Here is a 26576-nt window from a genome sequence, read left to right on the forward strand (position 1 = left end):
ATGTCTGGGTTCTATGCAGTAGGTTCTGTTTGTGCTGTCAGGTAAACACTCAGAAGTTTCAGAAGTTGGGGTACTTGGTTGGAGTTGGAGTATTGATTTAGGGATCCCAACTCATATGAGATAGCAAGGTAAGAGAAAGCTCTGCATACTCAGAGAAATGACACAGATTAACAGATATCCCCTGGACACATTCAGGGGGCATGCTTTGGGATCTGAAAACCATAGCACATGGAGACACACACTTGTGATCCCAGCACTCTGAAAGCAGGGCAGGGCATTGTGCATTCAAGGCTAGTTTTGGTTACACAGAATGACCAAACCTCCAAAATTGTTTGTAATGAGGCCTGCCCAAATGAACTCTGCTATTAGGGGGTCCAGGGGCTGGTGAGGCTCACCTTGGATCTAGGTACTTCACACTAGGCTGTGTTTGTGTACAGCAATATTTGGCCACTGACACTGGCTGCACTCTGGGGCCAAATCTGCAAATATCTCCTGGATGGAGAAAGGAGGGGATAATGACACGAACACAAAGGATGAAACCCACATCAGCAACAGGATTTCCACAACCTACTGCTGTCCTGTTTGTTTTGTTTTGTTTTGTTTTAAAGATTTTTAGTGTTTGCTGGGCGTGGTGGTGCATGCCTTTAATCCCAGCACTTGGGAGGCATAGGCAGGCGGATTGCTGTGAGTTCGAGGCCAGTCTGGTTTACAAAGCTACTCCAGGACAGCCAAGGCTACAGAGAGAGAGACCCTGTCTGGAAAAACCAAAAAAAAAAAAAAAAAAAAAAAAAAAAAGATTTTTAGTTTTTAATTAATTATGTGTATGTGTGGGTATGTGTACATCATGTATGGGTGCATTCCAAGGCCAGAAGGGGGCATCAGACACCCTGGAGCTGGGGTTACACTGGTTATGAGGCACCCAACGTGGGCTATAAGAACAGCAGGTGCTAGGGCAGGCATCACTTTGATGCAGGGCCAGGGGACTCACTGTAAAGCCATGAGAGCGTATGGGTCACGTGGCAGCTTCATTATGCTTAAGGAGGGCAGCAAGAAACATATGTCCCTCCCAGGTCATGGACCATGTCTCCCATGAGCGTATGACAGTCACAGTGATCAGCACGCAACACTGTTTGCCGATGACATGTGCCTGGAGCTTGCTGCTCCCTGGGACAGGTATACAGAGAGGATGCTGAGGACCGGCCACACCCAATCACTCTTCAGGCAGAGGACAACCATAAGGCCAAGGTCTTGACCATGAAATCTGCCCTTTGCGTCAGCTTGGAACAAGTAGTGGGCTGGAGAGACGGCTCTGTGGGTAAGCTGCTTGAAGCCCAACCATGCAGGTCTAGTTCAGATGCCTCAAGACCCATGTGAGAAGCCAGATGCAGGAGCAGATGCCCAGAACCCAGGCTGCACCTGGAAGACAAGAGCCCCAGCATCACAGCTCACCTGTGAGGAGGCACCCCTTCCACTTAGCACCCAGGGTAAAAGCCACTACAAAATGCCCCATGTAGCAGCAGTCATACTCTGCGTCCTGGAGCAACAGAGAGGTCCTCAGATCACCGCACAGGGGAAAATGACAGCAGTAAGCACAGCACAGCATGGTGATTGGAAAGCCTCCGTCTGTGTTAGCAACTATAACGTAAGTGTGACAAAGTGCTTCAGAATAGTTCAGACCCAAATGATACAGGAAGAAAACGCCCTGGTGACATCAGCATTCACTCCAGAGACAGGAATAGGGTCTCTGCTGGCTCTCCCCTGAATTAGGGGGGAGCGTACATCTGAGTCCTCTGTGATCCACCATTTTCCTCTGTGTGTGTGTGTGTGTATATGTGAGCATGTGTGTGTGTATGAATGTCTGTGTGTGTGTACATGTACATGTGTATACGTGAGCGTGTGTGAGTATGCGTATATGTGTGTACGTCTATGTCATGTGTGTATGTCTATGTCAGTGTGTGTATGTGTGTTTGCATATGTGTATGTGTATGCATGTGTTTGTGAGTGTGTATATGTGCATGCATGGGTGAGTGTGTGTATATGTGTGTGAGGGGAGTGTTTATGTGAGTGTGTATATATGTGTAAGTATGTGGGCAGGGAGGATTTAAAGGTCAACTTTGGGCGTCATTCCTCAGTCTTCACTATCTTTTAATTAAAAAATTTATCCTACATTTTGTTTACTTAGTAGTGTTTAGAAGCCAAAGACATGGTTTGGAAGTCGGCTCTCTCCTTCCACCAAGTGGGTCCTAGGCATGGGGCTCGGGTCACTGGGCTTGGCAGGGAGTACCTTCACCTGCTGAACCATTCCCATGGCCAGATTGCTCAGACTGTGTTTTGAGACAAAGTATGTTTCTGGGACCCGAGACTTATCCAGTAGGCTAGGCTGGCCAGCCAGAGAGCCCCAGGGCCACCTGCATCCACCCCTCCTCCAGGAGATCTTTTGATGTAGCTTCTAGGGGTCAAACTCAAATCTTCCTGTTCACACTAAGCCATCTCCCCAGCCTGAGTTCGCTCCCTCCCGCTTCCACAGTGAGATGTCTGTGCTGAGCCGTCCATGCTCTCTGCAGAACCGACTCTGCTCATTTTACATGACAGTTTCTTCCGGCTGAAATAAAATCCATGCTGGCCAGTCACGGAGCCACAAGCAGTTGCTTGTATATAAATGGGAATCTGTGACTCCCCACAGGCTGTTCCGAGATGGGTATCTACTTTACAGACTGCTCTGACCACCTCCCTGGTTGGGCCCAGCTGCGGGGGTAAGCAAGCCAGCCTGACAGCACCCTGGGGATGGATGATCTTTTCCTTGCCAGACATCACAAAGCTGGGGGCTCACAGGGGTAGGAGGAGGAAGCTGGTGATTTCTCCAGATTCCACACTTTGAAACCCAAGCCGCTGGCTGCCCTCAGCTTTCAAACACAAGCGGAGATCCAATTCCGTCTGCTCAGGGCTCTGCTGTGACCCAGTTTCGGGAGTGTGGTCCAAGCCCAAGTCTGCAGAGCGCAGATGCTGCTGGAGGCTCTAATGTCTGAAGCATCTGGGAGCCCAAGGATGAGGCAGACATGGAGGAAACCACAGGGTGAAGGAGCTTGGTCATAGAGAGCTACCACAGAAATCAGAGACCTGACACCCAGCATATGCCTGCTGACTCTGTGGCCCGCATGCCACTCTGAGGGATGAAAACACTTTTTAAAATAAAATGGGGCTGGAGAGATGCCTCAGTGGTTAAGAGCAGCGACTGTTCTTCCAGAGGTCACGAATTCAATTCCCAGCAACCACATGGTGGCTCACAACCATCCATAATGTGATCTGATACCCTCCTCTGGCCTGCAGATGTACATGCAGGCAGAGCTCTGTATACATAATAATAAATAATAAATCTTTTTAAAAAATAAAATAAAATAAAATGGAGGGGGTTGGAGAGATGGTTGGGAAAGTGCCTACTTTGTAAACACAAGGACCCAAGTTCGATCCCGAGAACCCACACAAAACCTGAGCACAGCCTCATGTGCTTATAAACCTAGCACTAGGGAGGCAGTGCCAGATGGATCCCTCAGGCTTGCTGGGCAGTCAATCTGGTCTAATCTGACAAGCCCCCTGGCCAGTGAGAGACCCTGCTTCAAAAAACAAGGTGTTGGGCAACTGAGGAATCACGGATGGCACGCTTGCACTCAGGGCTTCAGCGCTCCAGCGAAAATCTCAGTCTCTGCTTCCTGGCTGAGGGACCCCAAGAGTATGTTTCCTATGCTGCCTGTTCTCAAACTCTTCAGCTATAAAGGGTGGGGAAGAGCTGGGCCAGGTTTAGAGGTGAGGCGGGGATTCCGCAGAATGGGCAAAAGGCACTGGGTGTGTCACTCACAAAAGCCACATGAGCCACAGGATCATCCCTGCCTTGTTTCTGAGACTCCATTTCTGATTCCACCTTTACAAGTCAATGCTCAGAAGAGCAGAGTCTTATTTAAAGAAATGACTGATTGATCGATCTGTGTCTGTATATGTGTGTGTGTGTGTGTGTGTGTGTGTGTGTGTGCGCGCACGCATATGGAGCTCAAAGGATATCAGGAATCAATTCTCTTTTCACCCTGGGTTCCATGGATGCTAAGCTGGCCATTGTGCTTGCACAGTAAATGTTTTTACCCACTGGGACATCCCACTGGCCATTTTCAGACATGGACTCTCTAGGGTAGGATCTGACTTCAGAGATGCCTGAGAGAGCGTGTGGAATCCTAGGACGCAGGTGATGACTCCATATGATGACAGGCACTTGCTGACACTCCCAGAATGGACCTTTTCACAGAGTAGCCTGTGCTGTGCTCCTGCCTCGCCACAATAAATCATCTAAGTTACCAGAACCCAACCTAGCAGAGACAGACCATCTTACGAGTAAGAAATCAATTTCATAATTAAAAGCCTCACCAAGAAGAAAACCTCAGGCTCTACCGGCGGCTTCACTAATAAATCCATACTTTGGAGGAAAAAAATTATATTGATCCCTCAGAAACATTTGCCCCATGAAGAGCGCTACAAATCTCAAACCCCGCGGTACAGAAGTGGCTCTGCTTCTCACAGGTTAAGTTACACACCTTCAACCAGAGTCTAGAAAGACTAAGTGGAAAATTCCAGAATAAATGATTCATCAATATTATACTGTTGATGCTGCTCTCACACCACCCAGTTCCGGCCAATCAGAGCAGAGACCACATTCCTTTGCCCAGTGTCTCCACACCGTGTACAGTTCCCTCTTCCTAACCACTTCAGTGGCTTCAGCTACCAATCAACTGCTACAGTTGCCCAGTGCCTTTACTCAGGAATGGTCCTCACCAGCAGGGATGTGCCAAAACTCACAGCAATCCCCCTGCCTCAGTTTCTTGGATGCTGGGGTTAGCATCAGCATCCAGCTGAGAATGTTTCTTCTACATGAAAGTATAGTAAGATTCCTTGAGAAAGACAAGGACCACACGGTCTGTCAATACAGTGCAGTGTTAATACTGGGTAGACTTTATGATTAATTTTGTTAATTTCTAACTGTGTCTAATGTAGTAGTTAAACTTCACAGGTATGCACATAAAAAGTAACTTACAGATATGCACTATGGTAATTCCAGGCACCCTTGGAATCCTGAAGTTCACCCACCATGTAGAAGAGGCCTACAGTATCTAAAAGCACACTGCAAATGCCAGGCCTGGAACTCCAGGTACTTGGGAGGATCAAGGGCTCAGGCAACTTAGGGAGACCCTGTCTCCAAACAAATAAATAGAAAGAGGGCCAGAGATTAGCCTGGGGGTGCAGTGCCTGCCTCGCAGGAAGCCGGTCCTCGGTTCAAACCCTGAAAGGAAAACCAGTTCACTAAAACATACCAAGAGTGAGTGGAGTATGCGTCTGAAACGCTAGGCTGACTTAACACCCTAAGCTTTGCCTATGTAAGTCACGATACTTACAAATGAAATAAATAAAACCATGATCAGCTCAATAGACAGAGAAAGTGTAAGATGAAATCCCAGCATCTAGTCACACTAAACCTCTCAGCCAATGAGGACACTTTCACTATGTCACTGTGACATACCTAGAGTATCTTTAGAAAGGGAATCTCACTTAAGGGACTACCCAGGACAAACTGGCCCAGGAGCATGTCTATACGGATATGTCTTGATCTCTATTTGATGTGTGGCCCCATCCCACCGTGGGCAGCACCATTTCCTATGTAGGTGGTACTGGCCTGTGTCAGAAAACTGCGTCTGAGTCTGCAAGCACACCACCACGCAGTATTCCTCCACAGTTCCTGCTTCAATTCCTGCCTGACGTTTCCTCCCAAACATGGCAACCAAATCAGCCCTCCCCTCCCCTAAGAGGCTATTGGCCATGGCAGCTGTCACACCAACACAATAAGACTAGAACAGGACAGGATACAATATTCAGCTTTTAACAATATTCACCATTTAACAAAAAATTAAATGACACTTGACCCTTTCTTGGGGTTCCTAGACAGCAGCAGAAAAGGTACAAGGGATGGGGCTTAGGGGGGGTGGCCAGCAGTTAAGAACACTTGCTGCTCTTGCAGAGGACCTGGGTTTGGTCCCCAGCACACCCACACGGTAGCTCAGAACCACCTGTATGTCACTCTAGCTCTAGGAGTTTCAAGGTACTCTTCTGGTCTCTGAGGGACTGGGCAAAGGCCACACATTAAAATCACTTTTAAAAATAATAAATTGAGGGGGCTAGAGATGGCTCAGGCTGCGCTTCCAGAGGACCTGGGTTCAATTCTCAGAACCCCCATACAGCAGCTCACAATCGTCTGTAATCCAGCTCCAAGTGATTTGACACCCTCACACAGATGTGCACGCAGGCAAAACACCAATGCACATAATATACATGCAAGCAAAACACCAATGCACACAAAATATGTGCAGACAAAACACCAATGAACACAAAATAATAGATAGATAGATAGATAGACAGACAGAAAGAAAATAAGAGAGCAGGAAAGAAAGAAAGAAAGAAAGAAAGAAAGAAGCCAGGCATAGTGGTGCCTGGTTTCTGGGAGGTGGAGACAGTGAGATCAAGAGTTCACAGTCATCCTCTGCTACAAAGTAAGTTAAAAGCCAGTTTGGGCTATATGAGACCATGCCTTTAAAAAAAAAAAAAAATAGTGAGTTGGCCTTAAAAGTAAAAAATGTCTGCCTTAGCTGGGTGTGGTGGCCCATGCCTTTAATCCCAGCACTCAGGAGACAGAGGCAGGCAGATCACTGTGAGTTTGAGGCCAGCCTGGTCTACAAAGAGAGCCCAGAACAGCCAAGGCTACACAGAGAAACCCTGTCTCAAAAGAGAGAGAGAGAGAGAGAGAGAGAGAGAGAGAGAGAGAGAGAGAGAGAGAGAGAACAATACAAATATCTGACAGACTGAAATTTGGAACTAGAACTCTTACAACCCAAGTGAAAGCAATGACCTAGTTTACATGTGAGCAACAAGCCTGAGCAGAAACTCCTCAAGGGAAGGAAACACAGGTAGTCAGGACAGACACACAACTAGGGGCTCCCCTATCCCTCACTATGTCACCCCACTAGAATAGCTAATAGTTACATTGACAGCAGTAAGTGTTGACAAGCAAGTGGGTGCATGTGAACTGCTGTGTCCCCTTCATGGGGGATGGAAAACCACACAACTGTCGTTTAAAATGTGACAGGGTTCTTCAAAAGGACACACACACACACACACACACACACACACACACTATAAAACCCTGAGATTCCTCCCCTAGGGAGTGACCCAGACTATAGGAGAAAACACACAACCTCAGTAGGATTTGCCTAAGGGTGCACACAGTACTTTTGTATATTACTTACTGTGATAAAATATACCCAGGGAGCTGGATAGGTGGCTTAGGGGGGAAGAGTGCATGCTCTGCAAATACAAGAACTGGAGTTTGAATCCCTAGCACCCATGGGAAACGCTGGGCATGGCTGCAGGTGCTGTAATCCTACTTTAGTGGTTGTAGACAAGGCAATCCTGAGAACTTGCTGGTCAGGCAGCTAATCAAAACGGTGGGCTTCTGGGTTAGGGACAGACTCAGTGTTAAGCCAAGGATGCAACAAGAGAGAAAGGAAAACATCCTGCCCTTGCTTCCTGGGAAGTATGCATAGGGGCGCGCACACACACACACGCACATTCACCAAAAGTTATCCTTTAGGTACCTTGCAATATATTCTTAATATTACACAGCCACCGCCAGCTATTCTATTTTATTGCCTCAAAAGGAAAGCTTGAGGATGAGGACGGTTGGCAGAGTGCTTGCCTAGCATGCAAAACAGCGGGGTAGGGGGTGGGGTGGGCGTCAATCCACAGCACCAAAAAGAAAAGAAAACTAGAAGCCTTGTGAAATCAAGCAGTAGCTCCTCCTCCATCTCCCCAACCCCAGGTGACTGATGATGTGTTGCTGACCCTGCGCAGACATTTTATAAACAAGAATCAGGAGTCACGTAGTGTTAGCTGTGGCTACCTTTATTTAGCACAGTGTTTCAGGGTTCACCTGTATTATAATACGCATCAATGGCCCAGTCCTTTCTACAGCCAACTAATATTCCATGAGTGTGCATACCACATCTGGCTTACCCACTTCTGCCACTGATGGACAGGTGGGCTGTTTCCACCTCTGGTGTGGAGCTTTTGTTTAGTCCCTATTTCCAATTCTTTTAGGTGTGGGCATAAAAGTGAAATCACTGGATCACATGGAATTTGGTTCTGTGTTAACTTCCCAAGAAACTTCCACACTGTTTCTCCAAACACCGGCACCATCTTATCCCCCACCAACCATGTCCCAGGGTTGCTCCACTTTCTCCATGTCCTTACCACACAGGTTCTGCCTCCCAGGCCCTTTTCTTAAAGCCATTCTAGTGCAGTGGGAGGTGGGTCCCACCACAGCCTTGGCTTGCACCTCCCAGTGACTAATGATGCTGGCTGTCTTTCGTTTGCTTATGCCATCTGTGAGCCATCTTGAGTGCTTGTGCTCTGCTGGCAATCTGCCCTTCTGTTGTGACGTTTTAGCTCCTAACCCTTCATTAGGAAACAATCCAAACATCATCCACCAAGAGCTGAGGAAACCAAGCACAGTCCCATCAGCCAATAAGGCACTCACTCAGCCTCAGCATCAATCGGAACAGCCCCACGCACCGACACACAAGAACCGTGTAAGAATCTCAGAGCCACAGTGCAGAGGTAAAGGAGAGCTACAGAGCAGCTCAGCCTGCATCTTTTGCTGTCTCAAGGCTCAGCTATCCAGTCATTTACAGCCCAAAAATACTGAATGGAAAATTCCAGGAATAAATAATTCACAAGATTTAAGTTACACACAATTCCAACCATGACAGAGACCACTTGCTACTCGATACCACTTCCATCCCACGAGCGCTGCCAGAGTATCCACACAGTGTGTCCTACTCACCTGCTGGCTACCCAACACTCATCAGTTACGAGATCAGCTCTATATCGCACAACTGCTCAGCTACCCCTTATTTTAGTTAAAAATGGCCCCAAAGCCCAGAGTAATGGTGTTGACAATGCAAAGGGGCAAAAAAAAAAAAAAAAAAAAAAAAAAAAGATGAAGATGCCTCCTCACCACTAGTGTTCATTCTCAGTTGCAGTACAAGTCTGCACACATGCTCACACTTCCGCTACACACAGTCTCATGTTTCGCATGACCAGCCACACAGTGTTTCCACTTGCCCTACACGCACACCATTCACAGGGTTCCATTTTTACCCTGCCCATCTGATATCCACACACAGACGACTTCCACACTGACTCTGCTACTCACGCGCACACATCTGCACATACGTGCATACAGCTAGGCCCCACCCCCACGAACTTCAGCTTCCTGCCTGCTCTTAGGGCCCTGTCCCCTAGTTGAGGGCAGTACCTGGCCCTGGTCCATGAGATGCCCCACCATTACTTACTCAATATATGGAGACCATCCTTGAAGACACAGCTGTGCAGTCTGTATACACAAAGTAGACAACTTCCGTGCGTCAGTGCCTACTTGTATAAACAGGACCATTCAACGCACTGCACCGAAGGCTGGATTTGTAAGCAAACCCTTGAACAGCTGCTTCATATAAGCAATCAACACGGCCCTTGACTATTAACTTTTAACTATAAAGTACCCTCAATGGTACACACCAGAAGGCAGAAAACAGTAATGAGCTCAGGGAACCTCACCTAGACCCTAACCTGCCCCATGGACCGCCATAACTTCTCCCCTGATCTGAGGTAGATCCCAAGCAGTGGTGGTAACAACACCCACACTGTGGTCATAATGAAGGGCCTCACACCACTGTTGATCCAAGTGTCTGCACCACAGCCTATCTCTGACAGGAACTCCTGAGAGAAGCTTTGGGAAGCCTGCAATCTCCGAGTGCTTCCTAGACGCCATTCAGAGAAGATGTGCAATCAGGGTTCTTGTGAGCAGCATATGAGAGTCTAAACCAAAGGACAGGACTCTGCAAGAAGTACAGTGGGGCTGCTGTCCAGGCCAGGGTCAGCAGCAGGACATGTGCCATGGTGTGGCATTCCAAGTAAGTGCAAAGGGACCCAGGGAGAGGCACAGCTGGAAAGCAAGTACCCAAAAACAAAACAGCCAATTGGCTCCTCCCCCAAATCCCCTTCCTTGGTGTCTGCTCTGGGGGAGGCCCAGCAGCTCACCCCTTGACAACCAAGGCTAACCCATATCTCTTAACAGACTGCCACTTCCTTCTGCATATCCTCTGGGCAAGAGAGTTGCGCTGAGGTCCGGAGAAGCTCTCGCACCCGGTGCATAAGACCTTGCCTGACCATCCAAGCTCTGGGCCACACCCTGAGTCACCCAGGGACAGCCACGTCTTCAACTGAGATTGCAGAGAGCAGGCTTCCCAGATGCAGCTGCCAACCTCAGGTTGGCTCTTAGCCAAGGGAACAAAAAGGACCCTCCTGACAGCCTCAGTCATCTCTCCGGTACCTCTCACCACTAGTGGTATTTCTTGATTGTCACCATTGGAAAGAAGTAAATTGGGCCACGCTTATAATCCCAGCACTTAGGAGGCTCATTATAGGAGGTCTGCAGTGAGACCCTGTCTGAGGTAGGGAGGGAGGTAGAAAGGGAGGAGCAGTCTGTTTTAAATGACAACTGGGAAATTCCAAAGTCCCTTCTAGGATACTGCAATTAACCCAGGTATAGTGGGGATGTCCCGGAGCAGGTCCCAGCTCAAGCCCAGGAGCTCTGACTCCAGGCTCACTCCATACATAAAAGAATCAAGCTATAGGAAACTGCCCCCTTTCCAGCCCTCCAGGGCAGGCATCTTTCAGAAGCACCTCAAATGGCTAGAGAAAACCATTGATCTTTGAGATGCATTATTGATTATGCTGTCCATTAGCACACATTCCCATAGCACTGGCCCGCAGCACACCATGCCCAGGGTGGGGAAGGCCTCTTTGGACACCATCCATAAAGGGCAACCTATACAGGAGCAACTGTCCACAAGTGGATGATGTCATCTAGAAATACTGCCCTGGCCCCAGACCCCCTGGACCCCTCAGGCAGCACAGTCCATACCATGCCTCTCAACCTTCAGGCCACAGCAGGTGATCACCTGCCAAAACACCAGCCCCTGGGGAGGAGTCTCTGCAAAGGCAGACCATGTGACAGCCAGAAGTCACTGGAGTCTGTTGACAGAAGGACTAAGTGGCTCCATTTCAGAGGACAGACAGACTTAAACAAGCCCACCACTGGAAGGCAGCCTCTGACTCTTTCGAGCCACAACTGGTATGGGCAACATGCTTTTATTTCTTTGTTTTACTTGCTGTGTGGAGCAGCCAGGCACCTGAGTCTTAAGGTCTGGAAGGGCAGTCCTTGCCCACATAAACATCCTGCTCACCATTCTACTCTTTCTACTTCTCAAAGGATGATCGCTCTGACATGATGCGCACAGACGGCAACGGTCAAAATGACAATCAGGCCATTATAGTCGCTAGCGGGATCTACCCCCACCACTGCCCGGAGCGGCCTGCTTCTGGGACATTGTAAACATTCCCAAATAACCCTACCAGGGCAGCCAAGAGACAAGTCAGATGCCAGGGGCACATATGAAGTGACAGGCCGCTGGTGTCACTTCACCCTCCTGGGAAGGAAACTTCCGTTTGGTAGCGCCTGGTAGACCTACAGCAGGGTCAGATGGCTGGCTACCTGCCGAGTCCAGTGAGAGGTTGACCACCCACAGGCCTGCTGTGCTCAACAGTGAGGTTTTCAAAACAAAAGCAGGGCAAGCTCATGTGGCAAGCGCCCCAGAATGGAGGGGCAGGCCTTCCACCACATGCTTCATTTTAAGGAAGACTCACCACTCACCCACAGAGAGACTAAACCGAATTAATAGAGAGGACAGCTACGTTCTCAGCTCTGTTTTTCACGCCGTGACTGGGGGAGCCCCCAACAGAAGCAGCCCCCACCAAATCAGCAGCCAGCAACAGGTGCAGCCCGAGCTAAAGCTTGTGGTTCCGGGCGGTTCTAGAATAATGCATCTCGAATCTTCCAGGAAGCCACGGCCTCGCAGCGCCCACTGCCCGACGGTGGCGACCTTCTCTGCTAGCCGCACCTGTCTGAGTGCACCGCGCCACATCCGGTGCACCCGAGCCAAGGCCTGGGAGACCGAAATAGAACCCGGTTAGGCCGGGGCTGGGAGCCTGGCTAGGGACACGGGACCTGACTTGGCAGGCATGGCCAACGAGCCAGCACCAGGGGGTCCCAGAGGGCAGGACCTGGCCAGGCCAGTCGCGATTGGCTGAGCGTCCAGCGTCCCTGCCCCAGAGCAGCCACCTGCCGGCCGGAGCCCGGAGGGAGCCAGGGAGGGGAAGCGGGGAGGGACCGAGCTGGGGTGGGACTGCTGAGGTGGTCCGGGGAACGCGGTGGGAATGTAGAGGGGATTTGAGGGATCTGGGTGGGAACCAGAGGGGTCCAGCGAATCCGGGTGCAAATGCAGAGGGAGTCGGAGGGGCATCCAGGTGGGAATGCAGACTAAGTCCTAGCGGCGTGCGAAGGAAGCTCGGAAAAGGATCCTGGGGGCTCCGAGGGGTCGCAGGAGAAGCTCCAACAGGGTTTCCTAGGTTTATGGCGGGGGTTCCCGGCGACCCGCGCACCTGCCCAACCCCGCGCGCGCTCCTCCCGCGCCGGCCCAGTCGCTTACCTGGAGCGCGCGTCCGACCGGCGGCGGCTCTCGGCGGGCCCCAGCCAGGCCAGCTCCGCACCAAGAATGGCGGCGGTGTTGGTGGCAGCGACGACAGAGGCAGACGTCGCCGGGAGGTTGTGGTGGGTAGGAGGCCGGGCGGCGCGGAGATGCTGCAGCGCAGCGCGCGGAGGCCGGCGTGGGGACAGAGGGCGCCGGGTGAGAGTGCAGGCCCCACCCCCTTCCCTCCGTTCCCGCCTCCCCCCCTCCCCCTCCTCGCCCCTCCCCCTTCCTCCTCCTCCCTCCCTTCACCCCTAACCTCGCTCCCTCCTTCCTTGCTCTCCAATGCCCCGCCCCTGCCTTCACCTTCCCCCAATCTCTCTCTCCTGCCCCCCTCTGGTTCCCGCCCTCCCTTCCTTTCCTTCCCCATCCATCTTCCACCCCAACTCCCTCTTTCTCCTTTTTCCTCTCTATCTCTTTTTTCCTTCCACCCCCTACCCCCACCCTATCCCAAGGGTGGGGGTCCTGGCTTAGGGGCTCTTTTCATACCCTAGCCTGGTCTCTTGTAAAAGAGCAGATTCCCAGCAAAAGGCGACTTGCCCTTCTAGGTCCCTAAAGTCTCCTGCATCTCAGGCTCTGGGGCCACCAGTGCTGATACCAGAGATGCTAGGCTCTTGGCTTTGTGACCTGTGGTGCCCCTTTGGGGTTCTCAATTGGAGGTGTGGGTGGTTCCTACTGCGGTAGGCTGTCTTTGCTAAAGGGTTCTCAGCTTCCTATGGATCAAGGGTTCCTGAACGTAGCTCCCAGTGACATACATTTCTAACTAATTCTGGGCCCCCCAAAGGAAACCCAGGTCCTAAATGAACCTGGCAGAGGTACCCAGGAACCAATCAGGTAGGGCCATGGCTCCCTGAATTACAGAAGGTCCTTAAGGGCTTCCAGCAGGCTTGGGGCTGAAGGGAAGGCAGACAGCTGACAGCCGTTAAATTGAGAGAGCCTGGGTCAGATGGTCCAAATAAGACTATGGGTCAGGAAGGGTCTCCAGGATCAGTCTGCCTGTCAGTGCCTGGCTCAGAGAGCAGAACAGGCCTACTAAAGGCAAAGAGTGGGTCTCAACCCCTTTGGGGTCAAACCACCCTTTCACAGAGGTTACCTAGGACCATGGGAAAACACAGAGATATGCATCATGATTCAAAATTACAATTATAAAGTAGCAATGAAGATAATTTTATGGCTGGGGGGTCCCCCACAACATGAGGAACAGTATTAAAGGGTAGGAAGCTGTCGGAAGGCTGGGGACCACCGCTCTAGGAGGGCGGGTCATGGGCCTGGAATCTGACAAAACCCAGCTTGGTTCTTGCTTCCTTGGCTTCCAAGTTGACCTTGGACCTCAGCTCTCTAATGTGCTCCGGGAGAGAAACCTGTGAACGGCCCTGGGGAGTGCTGCAGAAACATGGCCAGAGAAGCATGGGTAAAGCTTGTAGAGAGCTCTGTGCCCCAGTTTGGTGATTAGCAACCGTTACAAAGAAAAAGAGAGGCGGCTTCTCCAGCCTCCCTGTTCTGAGTGTTGGTACACCCCTGCCTTTGTCCTAGGGGAATCACAGTGCCACAGGGACAGATTAGTCCTAGGCTTATTTAACAGCACCCTGTATCCCAGCAAGGGAGGTATACTTAGGATGTAGATAGCTAACATAAATGCACATGTTACAGAGATGGAAGACACTCCTTCGCTCTTCACAGGACATGTACATCTAGAATATTGCTTCCTTGCTTTGGTAGCCATCAGCATCCTGGGGGTAGGGGTGGGGTCCAAGGAGCCCCAAGGGGACACACTAGAAGCTTCCAGCCTGCAAAATCCCTGCTTATAGCACAAGGCAGTGGGATCCATGTAGCTTGCCTAGAGCAGAAGGACCCTGTGGAATCGTGAACAGCAGAACCGGACGTAAGGGTGCAAATTAAATGAGAAAGTGGCTTTGCATCTGCTGACAGATTCTGAGTGATCTCTGAGCTGACTGCCCCCATGGGAGCCTGGCCTTAGATGCACAGTCTGGGCAGGAGGGAACCTGTTGGGGGGGCGGGGAATACAGCTGGAGGATCATCAATAAGACAGAGATCTCTCCCAGCTTTTAGGCCCACGAGAGAGGGTGGCCCAGAGCTCAGCAGAGACTATGGTGTGGCTGCCCTGGAGCCCTCAGCTCTAGCCTATTCTTCTAGCTATTTCTTAGCAAGCTCAGAGGGGATGTGTAAGAAAAAAGAACTCTCTAATTGCTCTCCAGCAAACCCAGCTTGCAGTTAGAGCTGCATCCCCTAGTTCCTTTGATAGACTGGGACACCAATTCTAGTCTGTCTTTTTAATTGCTGTTAGCATTTTGGGTTTTTTTGTTTTTGTTTTGTTGTTGTTGTTTTTAAAGATTTTATTTTATGCATATGCATGTTTTGCCTGCATGTCTACCATATATCCATATGTCTACCACATGCATGGAGTGCCTGTAGAGACCAACAGAGATGGTCAGACTCCCTGGAGCTGGAGTCACAAATACCTGTACACTGCTTTACATGGGTGCTGGGAACCAAACCCTTTACAGGAGCAGTAAGTTCTCTTACTCACTGAACCATCTCTCCAACCAACATCTTGTTGTTGTTGTTGTTGTTTTGTTTTGTTTGTTTTCGAGAGAGGGTTTCTCTGTGTAGCCTTGGCTGTCCTGGACTCACCCAACCAACATCTTAGCGTTGCACATTTTGAATATATGTGTATGATCACAAAGTGAACCCAAGCATGCGTTCACTTTAACCAGCTTACCCTCCCCTCTAATTTCAAGCATACTGTTGCCCAGAAACACGGAGAGCTAAGTGAAACACTTAGGCTGGGTCCTAAGATATTTTTCTACATTTTTCTGTGAGAACATTGGCATCCTCTATGTCCAGATGAGCAAGCTAACTCTGGAAATAAGATCTGAATCTCACACAGGATGCTCAAGTGTGGTAGCTCCAGTAGCACAGACCAGACTTGCCTTGGACCATCCCCTGAGCAAATGTGCAGAGCCTTGGGCTTCCGGGCTTCTGCCTCACAGTGTGAAGCAGGAAGTGCCCAAAGCTGTCTGGAAGCTGTGTCTAGTTGTCCAAGCAGCGTGTTCCCATCCTAGGAAAGCAGATCAGTGTGGTTATCAGGGCCACCACACTGAAAAGAGAAATGCCAGAAGTAATTTTAGTGGAAGCTGACGTAAGCTCCAAGTGGCGGTGAGAGATATTGGGATGGCATCTTAGCTGCTGGATCAAGTATGTGGGCTGAGGGTGGGCACTTAGCTCTGCTGGGGAGTGTTGGGAGGAAGTGACAACAGGACAATCAGGAAACAAAAAGTGCAGGGAGGCCCCTGCCTCTGGCAACTGATGGCAGTGTTGCCTTGAAGGTCAAAAAACAGGGGGTGGCTCTTGGTGAGAGCCACCTGTGTTGTCCCGCCTTACCTCACTGACTCAGTTCTCCTGTGCTTGCACTGAAACAAGGCACAGCCTCTTTGGAAGATGACAAAGAACAGCTCTGTAACCGTGCTGCGTGCTGAGGGAGGTGGCAAGCACTGTATTAAGAGTGTGCTGAGGGCTAGATTATAGGCCTGAAGCCAATTTAGTTAGTGCTCTAGCTTGACGGCTGAGATGCAGGGAGAAACAAAAAACAACAACAGCAGCTCAGCAGGTCCTCACTGTAAGATTCCCAGGCTAGGCCGTAAGGGAGAGAGAGCCCTCCATGGCTTGTGGGGAGGAGGAGGGGTACAGGAAGGCACCAGGGGCATCTGGAGGCCTCAGATGGTACCCAGGGATGATGGACACTTTGGAGAGACTTTCCAGGAAAGGCTGATCCTGAGGTTGTGTGCGGGAAAAGACTGGGACAAGATAGGGGTTGGCAGCTACCTTGGAGGTAAAATAATTGAGGTAGTGTCCCACGCTGCAGATCACATTCACATTCAGAAGACATCTCCCTGGGGGCTGGGGGGACACAGTGCTTGCCAGGCGTGGTGATACATGCTGTATTAGTGGAACAGAGCAGAGCGATAGAATGAATATATGTGAATATATATCACAGGGACTTATGTGAGATATATATATATATATATATATATATATATATATATATATATATATATAGAGAGAGAGAGAGAGAGAGAGAGAGAGAGAGAGAGAGAGAGAGATTCATTAGAGTGGCTTAAAGGCTATGGTTCAGCTAGCCCCAAAATGGCTATCTATCAACAGAAAGCCCAAGAACCCAACAGTTCAGTGAATGAGGCTGGATGTCTGAGCTGGTCTTCAGTATGCACCAGAATCCCAAAGAAGTAGACTCTGATGCCAGTAAAGGATCAGATTTGCCAGCAAGGGCAAGCAGGCAAGGAACAAAAGTGTCCTTCTCCCGTGGTCTTTACATAGACTGCCATAAGAAGTTGTAACCCAGATTAAAGGTGGATCTTCCCACCTCAAAAGAGGCAGACTAAAGCTTGGCCTCCCCTCCTCACATTAGGTCATGAAGAAAAATCCCTCACAGGTGTGCCCAGCCTCTTGCCTTTTAGTTAATTCCAGGTGTAGTCAGGGTGACAATAATAGCAGCCATCACACGTGCTTATAATCGCAGTCCTGGGATGTCAGGGACAGGCAGGCTGCTGAGGGGTGTAGCTTGCAGGTCGGTGAAGGACCCTGTCTCAAAAAAATGGTGGCTGGTTCTGGGGTCTGATGGGACCCATTGTGCAGTTAGACTCACAAGAAAGCTTCAAAGCTAAGGGTCAGGGGGGCTGGGGGTGGGGGAGGGATGTCTGAAGGCTAGAGGTCAACTTGGGGGTTTGATTCTCAGGCACCTGACCTGGAGCTCACTGAGTAGGAAAGCCTGGCTGGCTGGCTAGCCTGTCTCCACTGTCCCAGCCCTAAGAAATGGAAGTGCACTACTGTGCCCAGATTTTTTTATTTTTTATTTTATTTTATTTTATTTACATATATCTGGGGATTGAAGTCAGGTGCTCATTCTTGCACGGCAAGCACTTTATGTATGGAAGTATCTCTCCAGCGTTCAGAGATTTTAAAATAAGGATTTCTCAGCTTGTTTTCTTGGTTTGTATGTGATCTTTAGACATAACATAGATGGCCCTTGTTTCTGCTGTGTTATAATTATATTAATTAAACACTCCTAATACCACTTAATGACACAAGGTGTATACTTGCCAGGTGAAACTGGAGGTCTGTTTATTTGATTGTAAACCTCAGTCAGACTCTAACAAGATGTGTCTCAGGCTCCAAGCTCGGAGACAAGCCAAGAGAGGCACCCTCTGTTTGTCCCTGCTTGTCCCATGTCACAGCCCTGAGTGGGTGATCTTAGCTCCTCCCTTCTCCCTGGCTCTCTCTTAGGGCCACAAGCACCTCAACCAAGGGCTTTCCTATGACTCTCTGAGAGTTTAGAAGGTGATCGCCAGTGTTTTGTTACTGTGACAAAATACTTGAGATAGACAATTTATAGGGATTGAAGGGTTTTTGTTTGGGGCTCATGGTTTCAGAGATTTTAGCTCATGGTTGCTCAGTACCTCATAGTGGTTAGTGCAAGGTGCAGAAGGCCTGCTCACCTCAGGGAAGCCAGATGTAGAGAGAGACAGAAAGCGATTTTCAGACCACATCAGCTATGTCTTAGTTACTTTTCTATTGCTGCTGTGATACAATAACACAACCAAGGCAACTTATAAAGACAGAGTTTATTAGAGGCTTACAGTTCAGAGAGTGAGTCCATGGCCATCATGGTGGGAGCACTGCAGCAACAGGCAGATGTGGTACTGGAGCAATAGCGGAGAGCTTGAATCTTCATCTGTACATGGTGGGAGAGGGGGAGAGGGAGCGAGAGGGAGAGGAAGAGGCAAGAGAGCGCTAACTAGGAATGGTGCAGGCTTTTTGAAACCTCAAAACCCACCCCTAGTGATACACTGACACACCTCCTTCAATAAGGCCACACCTTCTAATCCTTCCCAAACAGTTCCACCAACTGAGGACCAAGTATTCAACTATATAAGCCTATAGGGGCCATTCTCATTCAAATCACCACAGCCAATGGCAGAACTCCTACTGCCCTACCTCCTGAGGGACTCACCACTCCCAGTAACATCATAGACTGGGAATCAAGTCTTCAAGACATGGACCTTTCAGTCAAAAATCCAAACTTTAAGGAGTCATTTACAGGCCACCAGGTCAGTTACCTCACTGCAGCCTCCTCATGGTATTCCACAGATACTCCCATATTCCAAGTGAGCTCCTGCCAGGGGCCATGCTGTTGGTTAAGTACTATATTTTATTACTTAAGAGTCACCATGCTGGGTGGACGGTGAGTAGAGCAACAACATCTGAGGGACAAAGGTTTGCATCACAGATATAGGCTCCTCTGGTACCCCTGCCTCTGCCTGGCCCCTGTCATGGCAGCACAGCCAGGCATTTCTCATCTGCTGATTGCTCTGTCTCTCTCTGTCTCTTTGTGTGTGTGTTGTGTGTGTGTGTGTGTGTGTGTGTGTGTGTGTGTGTGTGTTTGCTTTATGTGGATACCCATGCTGATAGTTGGATAATTTCATGTAAATTTGACACAAGCTAAAGTTAACCGAGAGGAGGGAACCTCAACTGAGAAAAATGCCTTTATAAGATGGAGCTGTGGGCAAGCCTGTGGGGCATTTTCTTAATTAGTGATTGATGTGGGAGGACCCAGCCCACTATGGGTGATGCCATCCCTGGGCTGGTGGCTCTGGTTCTATAAGAAAGCAGGCTGAATAAGTCCTGAGGAGCAAGCCAGTAAACAGCACCCTCCGTGGCCTCTGCATCAGCTCCTGTCTCCTGGTTCCTGCCCTGTTTAAGTTCCTGCCCTGACTTCCTTCAGTGATGGAAGAGTTAGCTGAATAATCCCATTTCTCCTCAACTTGCTTTTGGTCATGGTGTTTTGTCGCAGCATTAGAAACTCTAAGCTAGTACCCATGTAGGTACGTGTAGAGGACAGAGCCCAACAGCGAGGGTCTTCCTTACTTATTCTACACTTTACTTTCTGAGGCTGGCCAGCAAGCCCCCAGATTCCCTCTGTCTCTGCCCTTGACCCCCAGAGCTGGGATCACAGCCTCATGCCTCCAGATCCAGCTTTTACACAGGTGCTGGGGGTTCAAAGACAGGTCCTTATGTCTGTCCAGTGAGCACTTTACTAATCTTTCCAACCCTCTAGATCTTTTTTTTTTTGCATAGAGCCTCTCAGTGGACCTGAAGCACAGTGATTTGGCTAACTAGATGGCCAGCTAGCCCCAAGGATCCTCCTGCCCCAACACTCGCTCCATCCCCCGCCACCAATAGAGCTGGGATACAGTACAGTGGGGAGTCACTTTTTGCTTGGGTGCTGGGAATCTAAGCTCATATCCTTGTGTGTGTGTCCCAGGCACGTCTCTGGGCCCTCCCCCACCCCCAGAGCTTGCTGTTTTGGTTCTGTCTGCTCTGGCTGAGTATGGCTTCTTCTAATTATTGCTCATCGGGTCTATTTCTTGGCATTATGACACAATCAGATGGTTACTTTTCCCCATCTGTTGCCACAATCTGTTCAATCCATCACTTGAAAGAGCCCGCAGGAAATTGTCTCATATGAAGAGAGGATGAAAGTGCCTCGGCTATGCTCAGTGGCCAGGGTTTTGGTCTGCAGAGCTGTGTAAGGGAAGCTTCTTATATAATATTGGATTCAGGAAAAAAAAAAATGCTATTTCTTTCCAGTGCCTATGCTAGGTAACACAGAAAACAATAGCAACACATGGGGGCAGGGGGGTTAAATTATGATACCCTCAAAATGTTCTTTCTCCACAGCACAGCAATGTTTAATAAATGACCCCCAGCCCTTCTTTCCAACCACAAATGCTCTTAGCTCAGGGGGGAAACCAGAGCTCAGCACTTGTATTATGCTTGAAAGGCTACAAATGCCTCTTGTCAGCATGGAAGGAAAAGGCTGTGTTCTCAAGGCATTCCATGGGGGGCAGAATAACTCCCATTAGGAGCCCAGCCTGTGTGCAGGAAGCTGCAGTTCTTCATTAAGGAAAGAGGTCTGGAGAGCCCCACAGCCAGGTGCTAATGGTATTAGGGCTGAGAGGCCGCCAGGCAGCTGCTTGGCATATAACCAGGAGACTGAAGCAAAGGCAGTGGGTTAGTGACCCTAGTAAAGCTTTGAGTGTGCATGTGTGCTTGTGTGTATGTGTGTGTTTACATGTGGAGGCCAGAGATGAACCTTGAGTGCCATTTTCAGGCACTGTCTACCTTGATCTTTGAGACAGGGGCTCTCATTGACCTGGAGCTTGTCGGTTTGGCTGGGCTACTGACCAGCAAAGCCCAGGGGTTCTCCCGCTCCACCCCCCTCCCAATGCTGATATTACAAGTGTGTGTCATGACCACCGGCTCTTTATGAGGTATGTGGTCTCCAAACTCAGGCATTCATGTTTGCGAGGTAAGCACTTCACTAAGTTACCTCCCCAGCCCCAATACTGTGATGTGTATATTAGCTATCTTGATTTTGTTTGCTTTGGGTGGAGTGACTGACATACAATTGTGTGTATTTATAAGGTACTAAGTGATATATTGATTCATGACATTTGCACAATAGTCAAACCGGGGTCCACAGAAGATTCATTATCCTAAGCGTTTATTATTTCTTTGTGTCAGAAGCACTAAAATACCTTCGGTTTGCGGGGAGGAAAAGTGGCTCAGCAGTTAAGAGTGAATACTGCCCTTGCAGAGGTCCTTAGTTCAGTTCCCCGCACACTCATTCTGTGCCTCACAGCTGCCTGGAACTCTGGCCCTGGAGAGATGTGATGCCTCTGCCTTCCTAGGACACCTGCAGTGATGCCCACGCACGTGCGCACACACACATATGCACTCTCACATGTACACAGTAAATACATAAAATAAATGTTTTAAAATTGTTTTCTCTTTAGAAATGTGCAGTTCGCTGTTGATGCTAGCCACCCCAGAGGGCTTTTTGCTGTGTAGTCTGTGCAAGCCTTGGGCTCAGCAATTCTCCTGCTGAGCCTTCTGAGTGCTGAGATTTCAAGTGTGCGCCACCACATCTGACCTAAACTGCTTTTCACAGACATAATTCCACTTGCCAGATACAGGAGACAGCAAGGGACTGTGCTGGATGAGGCCCCACAGGAAGGAGGACAGAGGCACTTGCTTGAATGCACTTCCCAGGAAAGACAGAGTGAGCCTTCATCACGGGCCAAGTGGCCCCCACGTGCCGTGCTTTCATCCTCAAGGCCCAGAGGACCTCTGCGATGCTACTTAATAGGGCGAAGAGGTACAGGTCTCCCTCACAAATGCACTTCAATTAAGTATTGCTTTGACTTTCAGTAGCAGATTGTGAAAAATACGTTTGTTTCTTTAATTTTTAAAAATTATATTTATTTATCATCTACCCATCATCTAGCTACCTATCTATATTTATTTATTGTGTATGTGCACGCATGAGTGCATGCTCGCTCTCACATGCGTGCAATGGCACACATGTGTAACTTAGAATTTGGTGGGGTTTCCATCCTGTGGGGCCTGGGCATTGAACTCAGGTCATAAGCCTTGGCAGCAGGTACCCTTAAGTCTCAGCTGTCTCGTTGGCCCTGTTTTGGGGCTAACTTATTCAGGTCCTTTACAGTTTTATTCTTACTATGGTGCTTGCATTTCCTTCCTCTTGCTTTCACTTACTGATTGTGGGACTGTTGCCAGCCTGTGCTAGGTTGTGTCCTTTTCTCCTTCCTGTCTCTGACCTTTGAGTCATCCTTTGGATTTTTGTCCCCAAAGACCTCTCAAGGCCCTGAGTACCTAGAATGCTGACCCCTTGAGGCCTTGAGAGGAACTGCACCTCCCTGAGGGCCCTGCCTGAGCACTTGCTTTTTCTCCTCAAATCTTTTTCTGCCAATATTTCTTCCTACACATATAAGACCATATGTGTATCCCCTGATGCAGACTTATCACCATGGTGACAGCCACTCTTCATGATGTCGAAGATTTGCTGAGGTCCACAAAAGATCATCATCAGCCTTACTGCCTATGGGAAGGTGCGTGGGAGGGAAGCCTGGGAAAGGAAGGACCAGAGGACAGAGACTTCCTCAGTGCCACCAAAGAAAGGGCAGGCATAGCCAAATGTACCCCACATGGAGAGAACAGAAGGAAGAAACAAACTGACTCCAACACTCGGTGCTCAGGAGATGCTCTGCTTTGTTTCCCATTTGGTCCTCCTTGGCAGATTGAGATGCAGTGGCTCCTTTAAGAGGTGGAGCCTGGAAGAAGGTCACTAGGTCTCACCAGGCTAGCTCTGTAACAACAGGAACCCAGGCAAGAAGATGCTCTGGGGAGCCAGCCCCACAGACCACCTAGCCATTTATAAACCCTTGCCTCTTTAAAACCCGTGGTACTGGTAGTAGCATCAGTGGCTGCAATGCCAGTGAGTGTCATCTATCTCATGATCTGAGGAGGACATCTCTTTCAGGCACTGCGCATGAGTTGTCTCCTGGCCTTCTGCCTGTTGGGCTCCTGGGCCCCGTAGTAGAAGTGGTGCTAGGAGAACATGCCAGCATCTCCTTTTTTTTTTTTTTAATTTAAAAAATATGCAAATCTTGCCCTGTGCTAACGTCAACTGCGTGCCTCCACTTTGCACGTGTTTGCCTCCTTACACCCCATGATGGAAAATCTAGCCTAACTATACCCACTCTCCTGATGAAAGTCTGTGGAGTGAGGATTATACATTTCACAGGTGAAGAGAAACCAGCAGCTCTAACAGGCAGAAGCAATCACTGTCAAGCAGATGTCACGGGTGCCTCTGCCTAACCCCCAACACACTTCCAGGAACAAGAGCAAGAAAACTGAAGGAGGCACTGACAGTCCTTATCACTGGCAGAACCTTGCCCATTTTTGTGCCAGCTGGTTTGCTTGGAACCAGTGTGTTTAGCAGAACTCCTAATAAAGTTCTTTGAGCTCCCTTGGAAGACCCTACATCTATTTTATGTGTGTATGTGTGTACACATACACACGATCTGCATGCAGAGAACACAGGCAATTCCTGACTTTCCATGGTGGAACTTCAAGAGTTTTCATTTGAGACAAGATTTCATGTGTCCTAGGCTAGACTCAAATTCCTTTTGTAGCCAAGGATGACCTTGAACTTCTCATCCTCCTGACCCTACCTCCTGAGTGCTGGGATCACAGGTGTGCACCACCATAGTTGCTTTATCCAGTGCTGGGGATGGAACCTAGTGCTCTATGCATGCCTGCCAAGCACTCTACAAGCCAAGTTCATCCTTACCCCAACTGTGTGGGTTTCCAGTTTCAGCATGGAGCCAGTTGTACCTGTGCAATCTTTCTGTGTTTCACTTTGGTACTCTGCAAGGTATGTGAGCTCCTTGGTGCTTTATTATAGAATAGAATAGATTTGTGTCAGATGATATTACCCAGCTGCAGGAAACTGTAAGCATTCCAGGTGCTTTGCAGGAAGGCAGAGCAAGGAATGGGGACATCGATCAGTGGTAGAGTGCTGGCCTGGTGTCAATGTCAATAAAAATACAATTCTCATCACAGGGGGCAGTAAAAGATAGGTTGTTTTTTTTTGTTTTTTTTTTTTTTTGTTTTGTTTTTTATGGAGCCAAATATGAGTGAACATGGCCTATGAGCACATATTTGCATTACCCCAAATTCTATATGGTAACAGTTTGGAGAAGTTTTTATAGTAACACAACAACAACAACAACAACAACAACAAAAAAGCCAAACATCTTTTCACATACATTGTTGGGAACATTAGGTCGGGGGTTCAAGCCAAGTGGGGAAGTTTCTGCTATAGATCCCAGATGCTATCTGATCACACTCTCAGCCTTTTGGTTTGTGGAAACTAGGGGCCTGTTTGTACACTCCAAAGGCTTTACCTAACGGCCACAAAGATGCCCACACGTACAGAGCAGGGCAATCGATAGCTACTAAGAGGCCAAAGAGGCTCAAGATAGCCGGGTGTGGTAGAGGTAGGCGGATCGCTGTGAGTTCGAGGCCAGCCTGGTCTACAAAAACAAGTCCATGACAGCCAAGGCTACACAGAGAAACCCTGCCTCGAAAAAAACAAAAAACAAAACAAAAGATGCTCAGGATAATTTGGCTCTGGACTTGTCACATTCCAAACTCCCCACAGTCATTGATGTTCTCATTGGTTACTCATCCTTGTGGAAGCTCAGAAGATGCTGTTCCTCCCAGAATCATTCTTCTTCTACACCAGCACACATAAGGCTCTTGCTTCACTCTATAACATCACATGGAAGGAAGAGAGGGAAGGAAGGAAGAGAAAGAAGGGGGCAGGCAAAGCTGAGCAATGATGCCCAGTAGGACTGAGTACAACATTCATTTTCAACATATAATGCTTTCATGTGCTTAGTTTACTAGGACACAGCCATGGGGAACAGAGGAACATACATAAATGCATAATACAAATGTATGATCATTGAAAGCTTTTCATAATGGTACACCCAGAAAGCAATCTGCTCCACTGGGGTAATTATTCTGTTTCTAAGCAACCATGTTGGGCATTGTGTGACTTCCCACCATTCCTCAGAAGCAAGTTCCTTAGTGGTCTCCTTCAGATCCTACGCTGAGGGCAGCTGGGGTCCCATGGAGCTTGAGATGCAGCCAGTGAGGCCGTGCAGGACCTGGCAGCCTGTTTCGCTGTAGACGCTGACCTGGCGATCTTGACTTGTACCTTATCATCTGTTTGGTCGGGTTCCACCATGAAATGGAAGTCCTTCACTGTCAGGAACACAGCCAACTTTTCTAGGATGAAAAGAGGCAACTCATAGGAGGAGTGGGAAAAGAGAAGAGGAGGGCCAGGGTTGAGGTGCAATATGCTCAACATTCAATATAAATATTCTAGTTTTCTTTCTGTTGCTGTGATAAAATACTCTGCCCAAAAGCTTCATGGGAGAAGAAGGCTTTTAACCGGCTTCCAGTTCCAGGCAGGAACTTGAAGTCAGGCTTGCTTTCTCGTCCACACATCATCTCTGCCCAGGAACTCAAACCACAGCCAAGAAGTACAGCAGGCCTACGGAGGATGCTGCTTACTTCCTGGCTCTTTGGCTGGCTTACATTCATTTAGCCTTCTTAGAGGTTCAGGATCATCTGCCTAGAGAATGGTACCACCCACAGTGGGCTGGATCTCCCTCTGTCAACTAACAATCAAGACAATCCCCTCAGACAAGCCCACAGGCCTCTTTGGGCTGACCAATCCCTCAACTGAGACAGCTTTCTCAGATAACTCTAGGCTGCGTCAAGTTGACAGTTAAAGCTAACACACACACACACACACACACACAAATATTTAAACCAATGAAACAAAACTTCCTGTAAGGTGGGCACAATGATGTATGCCGATATCCTAACACTTAGAACGCCAAGACAGGAGGATTGCCTCAAGTTTCAGTGTATTCCAAACCAGCCAAAGCTACGCAATGAGAATCTGTCTCAAAAAAGCCAAAAGAGCAACAACAAAGGAGAAAACGATTTTCTGTGGCCAATGACTCTTAACAACTTTCTTCTGCTAAAACCAGGATTGGGTTGGTATAGTTCAGGCATAGTTCTGAGAGCCCCTGGGCCATCTCAAACTATGGCTGGGAGCCATCCAGGACTCTAGGCCAAGTCTACTGCCAGGGCCAGAAAGGCCACTGAGGGTGGACAGCCTGTGCACACATGCTCCACTTTTCAGATTTAACCACCGAAGGAAGATCTTGTCCTGCATGGTTGTCTATACTCTACCTAGGCGACTATACTGAGCATGTGCAGACTCTATCCATGGTTCCCTTGCCAATGCAGTAGAAGAGCTCCGTATATACCAATGCTCACTGGTGTTATAAGTAGCAGAGG

At 49.0% G+C, this 26576-nt stretch overlaps 1 protein-coding gene across 1 annotated transcript; it reads right to left on the reverse strand.

The window, feature by feature from the left end:
* Nucleotides 1–25715, reverse strand: LOC127187057 (uncharacterized). Its single transcript, XM_051143309.1, has 5 exons — nt 25619–25715; nt 25400–25490; nt 12696–12920; nt 1254–1416; nt 1–492 (listed from the first exon to the last, which is right to left on the reverse strand). The coding sequence occupies exons 1-5, from the start codon at nt 25713–25715 to the stop codon at nt 412–414; spliced, it is 657 nt and encodes a 218-aa protein (XP_050999266.1). The 3' UTR covers nt 1–411.
* Between the last annotated feature and the right edge of the window lie 861 nt (nt 25716–26576).

This window comes from Acomys russatus, chromosome 3 (genome assembly GCF_903995435.1).
Source record: "Acomys russatus chromosome 3, mAcoRus1.1, whole genome shotgun sequence".
Taxonomy (NCBI): domain Eukaryota; kingdom Metazoa; phylum Chordata; class Mammalia; order Rodentia; family Muridae; genus Acomys; species Acomys russatus.